The sequence below is a fragment of the Mobula hypostoma genome, chromosome 1 (genome assembly GCF_963921235.1).
Source record: "Mobula hypostoma chromosome 1, sMobHyp1.1, whole genome shotgun sequence".
Classification (NCBI taxonomy): Eukaryota; Metazoa; Chordata; class Chondrichthyes; order Myliobatiformes; family Myliobatidae; genus Mobula; species Mobula hypostoma.
The window spans coordinates 20,818,950-20,831,367 of NC_086097.1; the positions used below are offsets into that span (position 1 = coordinate 20,818,950).

At 44.1% G+C, this 12,418-nt stretch overlaps 1 protein-coding gene across 1 annotated transcript in view; it reads right to left on the minus strand.

Annotated features, from left to right (window-relative positions):
• The window catches only part of ism2a (isthmin 2a), a 55,864-nt gene that overhangs the window by 20,073 nt on the left and 23,373 nt on the right, over positions 1 to 12,418 (minus strand). The window contains exon 4 of the mRNA XM_063044501.1: positions 6,032 to 6,347. Coding sequence (XP_062900571.1) covers positions 6,032 to 6,347 — 316 coding nt within the window. The remainder of the gene's footprint in view (positions 1 to 6,031; positions 6,348 to 12,418) is intronic.

A 12,418-nucleotide genomic window follows, 5' to 3' on the forward strand; every position in this document is an offset into this window, starting at 1 on the left:
AATTTTTTCTTTAAGGAATCTTAGTGATTTTATGACACTCACTGATAATATTAATGAATACTATCAATAATCAGGACCTGTCATCACGGGACCATCCATCACAGAAAAAGCCCTCCCCACCAATAAGCATATTTACAAAGAGCATTGCCACAAGAGAGCAGCATCCGTCACCAAGACCCCCACCACCAAAGCCATGTCCTGCTCTCGATGCTGCCGTCGATGAGGAGGTACAGGAGCTTTGGGTCTCATACCATCAGGTTCGGAACAGTTAACATCCTTCAACCATCAGGCTCCCGAACCAGCGTGGATAACTTCTCTCACTTCAACACCGAACACAACTTATGGACTCACTTTCAGGGTCTGTACTACTCATAGTCTCAGTATTTTATTTACTTTATCTAGAGATTCAGCCCGTATCAGGCCCTTTTGACCCAACAGGGAGGAACAATCTCCTCACAGACGACGTCGGAATTGAACTCTGAATTTCGATGCTGAGCTGTAGTAGTCACACTAACTGCTACACTACCATGGTGCCCTATTAATAATTATTACTTTTTTTTATATATATGCAGTTTGTCTTCTTTTGCACATTGGTTGTTTATCTGTCTCTGTGCAGTTTTTCCATTAATTCTACTGTATTTCTTTGTTCTACTCTGCGAATACCTGCAAGAAAATGAGTCTCAGGCTGAGAGATCTACATATTTCAATTATAAATTTACTTTGAACCTTGAACTGACCGAAGCAATTGAGAGATTGATTGATAACAGATTGTTCACACGATTAACTGGAAATGCAGTTTGCAAAACAAGGTTGAGAAATGAAGGTGAAATGATTCTTTCTTTATTCAGCTTTGCTTACAGCCCCAAACAACTTCAGTCCAATATCAGCACCAGCTGGCAGGATCCAGCGATAATTACAATTGAATGTGCCAAACTCGGAATGTGTGCAATGCGAATAGGAAATAATTGACACAATAACAATCAGAAATTGCTGAGAACAGTGAAAAGACAAAGAATCTGTTCCCAGTTATCTCAAAGTAAGATCTAGGCCAGCAAACTATACAGACGCAGGTCCGACCATTGATGGTCGGGAACACCGGTGCCAGAGGACTCCATTAACCCAGGAGACTCATCAATCACTGGAGCCTGTCGATGAGGAGGTAAGCTTAGAACCCTAGGGAATGCAAACCTTCCTTGGGAGAGATTTGATTTGGATTACTTGGTGCTAAATACACACAGAGTTTCAGCTGCTGCTTGTTCTCTTCACCTGGACATCGGCTTTTAATGTGCCAAAGTTGCTGAATGAAGACAACCGGTGGACGGTAGATACTCGGTGTCTGTGATCAAAGTCAAACCTCCCCCTCAGAAGCTCTGAGTCACTGGGCAAAGTGGCTTTACCACTGAGCAGTTCCAGGCCAGTCTGTGATACTCTACCCTGGAGTCTACAGTCCTGGTCGGGTATTGCTGGAGCTTTAATCACATCGTTCTCCCTGCCACCCCTGTGGCTGACCAGAACATTTATCCCCACTCTGAGCAAATTCCCAGGCCAACTGGATCAAAAAATAAACAAATTGCTGGAGGAACTCAGCAAGTCAGGCATCATCTGTGGAAGGAAAGGGATTTCGGGTCATAACCCTGTATTAGAGTCACAGAGTCATACTGCACAGAAACAGGCCCTTCAGCCCATCTAGTCCATGCTAAAACCATTTAAACTGCCTATTCTTGACCTGCAGTGGGCTCATAGCCCTCCCTATCCCTACTATCCATGTACCTATCCAAACTTCTCTTAAACATTGAAATCAAGCTCACATGGACCATTTGTGCTGGCAGCTCATTCCACGCTCTCATGACTCTCTGAGTGAAGAAGTTTCCCCTCACGTTCCCCTTAAACTTTTCACCTTTTACCCTTAACACATGACCTCTGATTGTAGTTCCACCCAACCTCAGTGGAAAAAGCCTATCTATACACTTTATAATTTTGTATACCTCTATCAAATCTCTTCATAATCTTCTATGTTCTAATGGAATAAAGTCCTAACCTATTCAATCTTTCCTTATAACTCAGGTCCTCCAGACCCAGCAACATCTTTGTAAATTTTCTCTGAACTCTTTCAACCTTGTATACATCTGTCTTCAGGAAGGACTTCAGGAGGAGTAAGACGAAAGAACACATACCAATCCTCAGAGGGATCAGAAGTGGAGAGAATGAGCAGCTTCAAGTTCCTGGGTGTCAAGGTCTCTGAGGATCTAACCTGGTCCCAACATATGGATGTAGTCATAAAGAAGGAAAGACAGCGGCTATACTTTATTAGGAGTTTGAAGCGATTTGGCATGTCAACGAACACACTCAAAAACTTCTATAGTTGTACCGTGAAGAGCATTCTGACAGGCTGCATCACTGTCTGGTATGGAGGGGCTACTGCACAGGACTGAAAGAAGCTGCAGAAGGTTGTAAATCTAGTCAGCTCCATCTTGGGCACTAACCTACAAAGTACCCAGGACATCTTTAGGGAGTGATGTCTCAGAAAGGCAGCATCCATTATTAAGGACCTCCAGCACCCAGGGCATGCCCTTTTCTCACTGTTACCATCAGGTAGTAGGTACAGAAGCCTGAAGGCACACACTCAGCAATTCAGGAACAGCTTCTTCCCCTCTGCCATCTGATTTCTAAATAGACATTGAACCTTTGGACACTGCCTCACTTTTTTTTAATATACAGTATTTCTGTTTTTGCGTGTTTTTAATCTATTCAATATACATAATTGATTTACTTGTTTATTAATTAATTTTTAAATTTTATTTATTATTTTTTTTATCTGCTAGATTATGTATTGCATTGAGCTGCTGCTGCTAAGTTAACAAATTTCACATCTCATGCCGGTGATAATAAACCTGATTCTGATTCCTGTAGGTAGGTGACCAAAACTGCACACAATACTCCAAATCACGTCTCATCAATGTCTTATACAACTTCAACATAACATCCCAACTCCTGTACTCAATACATTGATTTATGAAGGCCAATGTGCCAAAAGCTTTCTTAACAACCCTATCTACCCGTGACACCACTCTCAGTGAATGATAGACCTGTATTCCCAGACCTCTTTGTTCTACCAGACTCCTCACTGCCCTACTGTTCACAGTGTAAGGCCTACCCTGGTTGGTTCTACCAAAGTGCAAAAACTTCGCACCTGTCTGCATAAACTCCTTCTGCCATTTTTTAGCCAATTTTTCCAGCTGGTCCAGATCCCTCTGTAAGCCATGATAGCCTTCTTGCAGTCCACTACACCCCAAATTTTGGAGTCATTCACAAATTTGCTGATCCAGTTTACAGCATTATCATCCAGATCACTGATATAGATAACAAACAACAAAGGACCCAATACCGATCCCTACAGCACTGGCCTCCAATCAGAGAGGCAACCCTCTCCCACAAAGCCAATGTCTAATCCAATTTACTGCCTCATCTTGAATGCTGATCAACTGAACCTTTTTGACCTGCCTCCCATGCAGGACTTTGTCAAATGCTTTGCTAAAGTCCATGAAGACAACATCCACTGCCTTGCCCTCGTCCACTTTCCCAGTAAACTTCATCGAAAAACTCTACAAGACTGGTTAGACGTGACCTACCAGGCAGGAAGCCATGCTGACTATCTTTAATCGATCCATGTCTATCCAAACACTTACATATCTGGTCCCTTAGAATACCTTCCAAAAACTTACCCGCAACTGATGTCAGACTCATTGGTCTATAATTTCCTGGTTAATGTTTACAGCCTTTTTTAAACAGTGTTTTTTTTGTGCTGCATTGGATCCAGAGTAACAATTGTTTTGTTCTCCTTTACCATTGTGCACTGGAAATGACATTAAACAATTTTGAATCTAAAACTGAAGTTTTGATCTCACACTCTATGCCATCATGGACTGAACACCCTTATTTGTCAACTGCTCTGCACTTCCACTGTAGGTGAACACCATAATGTGCTTCCTGTTGTTTTTTTCTCTCTTGTACTTATGTATGGAATGATCTCTATTCTATTTTGGTTTTTTATCTAGTGACATGGCACGGTAACAGCCCTTCTAGCCCGACAAGCCCGCACTGCCCAATTACACCCCTGCGACCAATTCACCTACTAACCCTACCGTATTAACCGTACATGTTTGGTATGTGGGAGGAAACCAGAGCACCTGGAGGAAACCCATCAGTCACGGAGAGAACGTACAAACTTCTTACAGGCGGTAGCGGAAATGGAACTTGGAGCGTTGGCACTGTAATAGAGTTATGCTAACCGCTATGGTACCATACTGCCCTTGTCTGAGTGGCATGGAAAACAAAGTTTTTCACTGTATGTTAGTACATGTGGTTAAAATAAACCAATTACCATTGGGGCCTGATGATTAATTTCCAGTTAGAGTCTCTCAAGATGAATCCTTGCATCTAGCCACCTTCTACTCACAGTCTGTGCTGTGCCATTGTTGAGCTCTTCGATTTAGATATTGACATGACTTTATCAGTGAATGACTTCCTCTGTGTGTTTAGGGTGGGAAAGAGAGGAGTTGCATTTATATAGCACCTTCATGACTTCAGATCATTGCAAAGCACATTATCACTACTATGGAACTAAACTCATAATCATGGAGCACTACAGCACAGAAACAGGCCCTTCAGCCCATCTAGTCCATATCAATCTGTTCATCTGCCTAGACCCATTGACCTGCACCTGAACCAGAGGCCTCCATATGCCACCTATCCATGTACTTACCCAAATCTCTCTTTAATGTGGCAATCAGACCCATATTCACCAGCACCACTGGCAGCTCGTTCCACACTCTCACCACCCTCTGAGTGAAGAAGTTCCCTCTCGTGTTTCCCTTAAATATTTCACCTTTCACCCTTAACCTGTGACTACCACCACCAGGTTTAGGAACAGTTAACAGCTTCAACCATCGGGCTCTTGAACTAAAGGTGATAGACTTCACTCAACTTCACTTGCCCCGTCACTGAAATGTTCCCACAACCTATGGAGTCACTTTCAAGGACACTTTATGTCATGTTCTTGATATTTATTGCTTATTTATTTTAATTTTTGTATTACAGTTATTATTCTATAAATTTATTGAGCATGCCCACAAGAAAATGATTCTCAAGGTTGTATATGGTGACATATATATACTTTGATAATAAAATTTACTTTGAACTTTGACCTCTAATTCTAGTCTCACCAAACTGAAAAAAGCTGGCTTGCTTTTACGCTATCTTTATTTTATATATCTCTGTCAAATCTCTCCTCCGCTCCAGGGAATAAAATCCTAACCTATTCAGCCTTTCTCTTTAACTCAGGTTCTTGAGTTCCGGCAATTAGAAACACAAGAGACTTTGTTGGTCAGTGCAGATTGGAATTGTGAAGTTTGGATACCTGCTTGTGGCTCTGCGCGGAACATGGCTAGCTGCTGAAACACCTTACAAGTGCACCCACAGAGCTCTCACCAGTGGGTCAGCCTGAATCAGGATCACTTCATCCTGACTAATCCAGAAGTGGTAATGGAACTCAGAATGAATCCATACCTGAGTCAGATGGGTTCATGTAAAACTGACCCTCCTGAGAATAAGTTACCCTGTCTCATTTGAAATGTTCCCTCTAATTTGTAATGACTGGTGTGCGTAAAAATCTTGTGCCGTGCAATTTTTTGCCCAGTGACAACATGTGCACACTGAATAATTTCTTCAATAAAAATAGCATAAGTAAGCCAGTTCTAAAATCTGCAGATAAATCATCACAAACTCCACATTGTCAACACTGTCGGCATCACAAACTGGAAAAGGAAATGTGATTGCATGCAAGCATGAAATATACTTAACATGCCAATGAGGCAGAGGGTGACAACCTTTTGTGCACAGTTTAAATGACCACAATCCTACTGACGTTGGAGGAGGTAAATGAACCTTCCGTTACTTTGATTGGACCCGAATACGATTCGTGCAGTGGGGCCCCATCAGGTGAAAGAATGAAACCCAGAATTACTCAACTCACCGTAGTTAAACTTCTCCTTGGAGGACCAGCTCTTGTGTATTGGCCAGTTCCTATCCCAAACTCCATCCAACGTGCTGAGGAATGTATCCTCCCCCTCGTACTCCACTGCATAATCCTCCTCTTCATCACCGTCCATCCCGTTGGCCGAGTCCAAGCTTCCCATCTCAGACGAGTCCGGATACTCCCAAAACAAGGGCCAGAAGATGTCCTTGTGAGACAGCCATTCAGCCGAGGAGATGGACCAGTCATTCCGGTTCCCCTTTAGCAGATCCATCTCGATTTCCGCCTGGGGGTCATCTACCACCTCGATGGTTACCTATCGAACACAGAAGATAAATACCATTTGTTCCCAATAATTATAATCTTTTTTTTTGTGTTAAAACCCCAACTTATTTTAGAGTCATAGAATTCAGCAGGCCCATTGGCCCAACCTATCCACACCAACCATGTTATCTGCTGGAGCATTTGACCCATATCCCTCTCAACTTCTCCTATCCAGGAACTTTTTAAATATCTTTTACACATTTGTTTCACCTCCAGGAAAATACATTGCCTCTCTCAGTGAGACTGGATATCTCTCAATCCTTTAGAATTCCGTTGACTTTATTTTATGATTGGCCATCTGCTATTGGGTTTATTGACATTCAAGTTATTAACAGCTGTCGCGTTCAGTTTTGCTGCTTGCCAAGTCAGATTTTAACTTCATTCGTCCAGGAGCCTTCCTTGGAACTTCTATGTATCTTTCTATTTCTCAGTAGTGGTTCTCTCCCCTCTCACACAACCCTCCTGAAGCCATTGGCTCACAAGACCATCAGACAGTGGAGCTATCAAGTCTGCTCCAGCATTCGATCGTGGCTGATTTAACAAGGAACAAAAGCAATGCTTCAGTCCTATTCCATCCACCCTGTAAGATCCATTATATCATAAGACATTGGAGCAGAATTAGGCCATTCATGACCTATCTTATGCCTAGCTCACTTTCCCAGATAATCCTTGCTTTGAAAACCATTCAACCTCAGCCCATTCCGTGACTGGGCATCCATCTCCTCCTTGGATAGTGAACCTCAAAATATCACAGCCCCCTGCATAAAGAATGTTCTCCTCACTCCTGTCCACTATGGCTGGCCTTCTATTCTTATATGTGGCCCCAAGTTCTAAACTTTCCAACCAAAGGAAGCAATCCAATAGTATATACCTCCTCTTCCCCATCAGGATCTCATGTGACTCAGTCACTGCTCATTCTTCCAATCTCTAGTGAGAATGATCAATTTAGAACATAGAGCAGTACAGCACAATACAGGTCCCTTGGCCCACACTGCAGTGCTGCCCTTTTAACCTGCTCAAAGTTCAATCTAACCCGTTCTGCCCACAGAACCGTCCATTTTTCTATCATCCATTTGCCTATCTTAAGAGTCTCTTAAATGTCCCTAATGTGTCTGCCTTTACCATCTGATAGTGCATTCCACACACCACCACTCTGTGTAAAAATCTAGCTCTGACATCCTCCTTATACTTTCCTCCAATTACCTCAAAATTATGCCCTCTTGTATTAGTCATTTCCACCCTGGGAAAAGATTTCTGGTTGTCCACTCCATCTGTGTCTCTCTCAAGTCCCCTCTCATCCTCCTGTCCAAAGAAAAAACCCTTAGCTCACTCAACTTATTCTCATAAGACATGCTCTCTAATCCAGGCAACATCTTGGTAAATCTCCTCTGCATGCTCTCTGAAGCTTCCAGCTCCTTCCTATAATGAGGTGACCAAAACTGAACACAACACTCCAAGTGTGGTCTCACCAGAGTTTTAAAGAGCTGCAACATTAAATTGCAGCTCTTGAACTCAATCCTCTGAATAACGAAGGCCAAAACATATTATGCTTTCTTAACCAGCCTATCAACTTGTGCGGCAACTTTCAGGGATCTATGGATGTGGACACTGAGATCCCTCTATTCCTTCACACTGCTAAGAATCCTGCCAGTAACTGCCTTCAAGACTGACCTTCCAAGATTTTATTCAACCTCTTATCCTGGATTGAGTCACCTCTGGCACCTCTCTGCATCTCCAACTCTGTGGCAGGTGTATTTACCAGAATGTCACATAGTGCTCCAGGTTCATCTCCCGTCCACTGCAAATTCTGTAGTAGTTGCCTCCAATGTACTTGTTCACTCTGTCAGAGTCCTGGGACCCGGGACTTCGGTTCAGCGTTTGTCTGGTTTTAGTTTTATTTATTAACCCACTCAGATCTATTTTATACTGGGCGGTACAGTGATATTGTTACTATCACTGGGGGGAGGCCATTCAGGCCATTGAGTCCATGCTGGTTCTCAGCAGCCCCCTTTATCTCAATTCCACTTTTCTTCCTTCCTTGTATCTTGCAGAGATTAAAAGATCTTTTCGAGCTTAATTTTATTTGTCACCCTCCAAGAGGACCACAACCTTGTCGTAGGATTTGGAGGCTTGCGTGCCTCAATGACCCAGAGAGTCAGGGCCTCATGCTTTGACCCCTGCCAAACAGGTCAAAGGGTAGAGGCCAGACTAAGAGTGGTCCACCGGTCCTCCAGGTTCAGGAGATCAGCTCAGGACCAACAATCCTGACTGGTAAAACAAAATTGTTATGGAAACAGCAATGAAGAATCCTTCTACATTTGAATGTGACAGTGTTCCGGAGTCTCCACCCTGGACTTGCATGACTGGCGGTAGTGAAAACCGAGAGGAAACTGGAGCAGCCTGAGGAAACCCATGCAGTCACAGGGAGAACATACAAATTTCTTACGGGCAGTGTCGGGAATCGAACCCAATAGGGTGATCGCTGGCACTAACCACTACCTTTGCCACATCCCTACACAAAGGATAGTTTTGATAGGCACTCAACCCATCAACACCTTGTAGGGGTTGCGGGGGTGGGGGGAGGGGTAATGGAGAACCCTGGGAAACCCACATGGTTACAGGGGGAGCATGCAGACTTCACACAGCCCCAGGGAGAACGTGTGGACTCCACTCTGCACACAAGAGCGGGATTAAACCTGGCAGCTGGACTTGTGAGGCAGCAGCATGAATTCGACCAGCAACCCAGAGGTCAGGACTCTCTTGTGACCTGATACCAAATCCCTGAGGAAGTTAAAAACAAAATGTCTGAGCAATGATGGCCAGGAAACCACAGGATTCTTGTAAAAAGTATCCTGAGGGAAGTCTGTCATCCTCACTCAGTCTGGTATGTGAGTGAGGACCCGTAGTACCGTGGTTACCTCTGAAGAATTGGTAATTGGTGCATTATTGTCACTTACAGTGGGGAAGGTTCTTGCTTGCATACATTTCAGATGAGCCATTTCCTTACAGGATTACATCAAGGTAGTAAAAAGTGGAAAAAAAGACAGAATGGGAAATCTTGTGTTACAGTTACAGAGAAAATACAGTGCAGGTAGACAACATGGTGCAAAGGCCACAACAAGAGAGAATGAGATATCAGAGATTCATCATCAGCGTATGAGAGATGTCTTCAAGAGTTTGATAACAGTGTGTTGTAAGCTGTCCTTGAGCCTGGTTGTACCTGTTCTTAGGCTCCTGCATTGTCTGCCAGACTTGAGGGGGTAAAGAAAGACTAGGGTGAGCGGGGTCTTTGACTATAAGACCACAAGACACAGAAGCAGAATTAGGCCATTCAGCCCATCAAGTGTGTTCTGCCATCCTAGCATGGCTGACTTATTATCCCTCTCAACCCCATTCTCCCTGTAACCTTTGGTGTCCTGACTAATCAAGAAACTATCAACCTCCACTTTAACAGACCCATTGACTTGGCCTCCATAGCCGTCAAAGGCAATGGATTCCACAGATTCACTAACATCTGGCAAATGAAATACTTCCTCATCTCTGTTCTAAATGGACAGCCCTCTATTCTGAGGCTGTGCCCTCTGGTCCTCAACTCCGCCACCATAGGAAAGGTCCTCTCCACATCCACTCTATCTAGGCCTTTCAATATTCCATAGATTTCAATGAAATACCCCTCATTCTTCTAAACTGCACTAAATACAGGCCCAGAACCATCAAACGCTTCTCATATGTTAATTGCTTCACTCCTACTATCATTCTTGTGAACCTTCTCTGGACCCTTTCCAATGCCAGCACACCTTTCCTTAGATAAGGGGCCCAGATCGGCTCACAATACTCCCAAGTGTGGTCTTCCTAATGCCTTATAAAGCCTCAGCATTACATCCTCGCTTTATATTTTAGTCCTCTCGAAACGAAAGCTAACATTGCACTTGCCTTCCTTTCCACTGACTCATCTTGCAAGTTAACCTTTCAGGAATCCTGAACAAGGACTCCCAAGTCCCTTTGCATCTCTGATTTTTAAATTTACTTCCTGCTTAGAAAATAGTTTACGTCTTTATTCCTTCTACCGAAGTGCATGACCATACACCTCCCTACGCTATATTCCATCTGCCATTTCTATTTCCGTTCTCATCTGCCTACGTCCTCCTGCAGACTCTCTGCTTCCTGAACACTACCTGACCCTCCCCCATCTTCATATCGTCTGCAAACCTGGCCACAGAGCCATCAATTCCGTCATCCAAATCATTGACGTACAAGATGAAGAGAAGTGGTCCCAACTCCAATCCATGCGAAACACTACTAGTCACCAGCAACCAACCAGAAAAGGGCCCCCTTCATTCTTACTCTTCTCCTCTTGCCTGTCAGCCAATTTTCTATTCCTGCTAGTATACCCTAATACCAGGGGCTCTTGTAGTGGGTGCTTTGCTGGGACAGAGGGAGGTGTAGGCGTACGCCATTGGAAGGGAGGCTGGCTTGTGTGATGAACCGGGCTGCAGTTTCTTGCGGTCAGGGGTGGAGCAGTTGCCAGGCCAAGCTGTGATACATCTAGATGGGGTAAGTTCTCTGGTGCATCAATAAAACTTGGCGAAGGCCATCTGGGACGAGTAAAGGTGGCACAGGGCAATTAGGAGCAGGTATTCATTTATTTATTTAGGGATACAGCATGGTAGCAGGGCTTTCCAGGATCGCCCAGTTACACCCGCGTGACCTACTAACCCACTAACTTGTACATCTTTGGAAACCAGAACACCCAGAGGAAACCCAGGTGGTCATGGGGAGAACGTACAAATTCCCCACGGGCAGTGGTGGGAATTGAACCCAGTAATAACATTACGCTAACTGCTCTGCTGACTGTGCCTCCCCAGTGCAGAGGGACGCGAGTCAGGAAAGGGTATGTCGAGCTGTCGGGGCAGGCTGTGGAAAAACAACACAAAGGTGGTACCTTGGTCAATCGTGTAGACATCATCCCCAGATAAGACTAACAAGAAAGTTGGAGGTCTTTGGAACCCAAGTCATTGCTATTGATGTGAGCCTAGACATTGTGTTGCAGCTCGAAACAGACCGGAAATCCAGTGTATTCCCAAAACCAGCAAGGCCTGCCGAGTGTAGAGTACATTCAAGATGCTGAACAGACAAAATCGGAATCAGAATCGGGTTTAATATCACCGGCATGTGTCATGAAATTTGTTGTTTTGCAGCAACACTACAGTGCAATATTCAATAAAAATGCCATAAATTACAGTTTGATACATATAGATTAAATGAAATAAGAGAGGGGAAAGATAGTGAGGGAGTATACATTGGCTCATTGTCTATTCAGAAATCTGAAAGTGGAGGGAAAAAAGCTGTTCCTAAAACGCTGAGTGTCTGTCTTCAGACCCCTGCACATCCTTCTTGACGGTAGCAATGAGGAGGGCATGTTCTGAATGATGGGGGTCCTTAATGGCGTTGGTGGACAGCGACGTAATGCCCATTATCAGCTGCGATGATACAAAAATTGGCGGAGCTCTGGATAGAGAGAAAGGTTACCAAAGGATTCAGCAGGGATGTAGGCCACTTGGAAATCTGGGCAGAGAAGTGGTAGATGGCATTTAATCTGGAGAGCGAGGTGCTGCATTTTGGGAGGTAAGAGGGGAGTATACAGTAAATGGTAGAGCCCTTAGGAACACTGAGGTACAGAGGGATCTCGGGGTTTAATTCATTGCTCCCTGAAATTGGCACAGTTAGGGTGGTTAAAAAGGTGTGCAGCATGCCAGCCTTCATCAGTTGGGGCATTGAGTGGCAAAGTCCAAGTTGTAGCTATACAAGACTTTGGTTAGGGCACATCCAGAGAACCACCATACAGACCATGCTCTCTTTATGCTCCTACCATCAGGCAGGAGGTACAGAAGCCTTCGGTCCCACACCACCAGGTTCAGGAAGAGGATGAGAGAGGGGAAGTTTAAAGGAGATTGATGAGGCAAGATTTTTTACATGGAGAGAAGTAGACACCTGGAAGGCAAGTGATGAAAGCAGATATGACAGTGAGGTTTAAGAGCTATTTAGACAGACACATGAACAGGC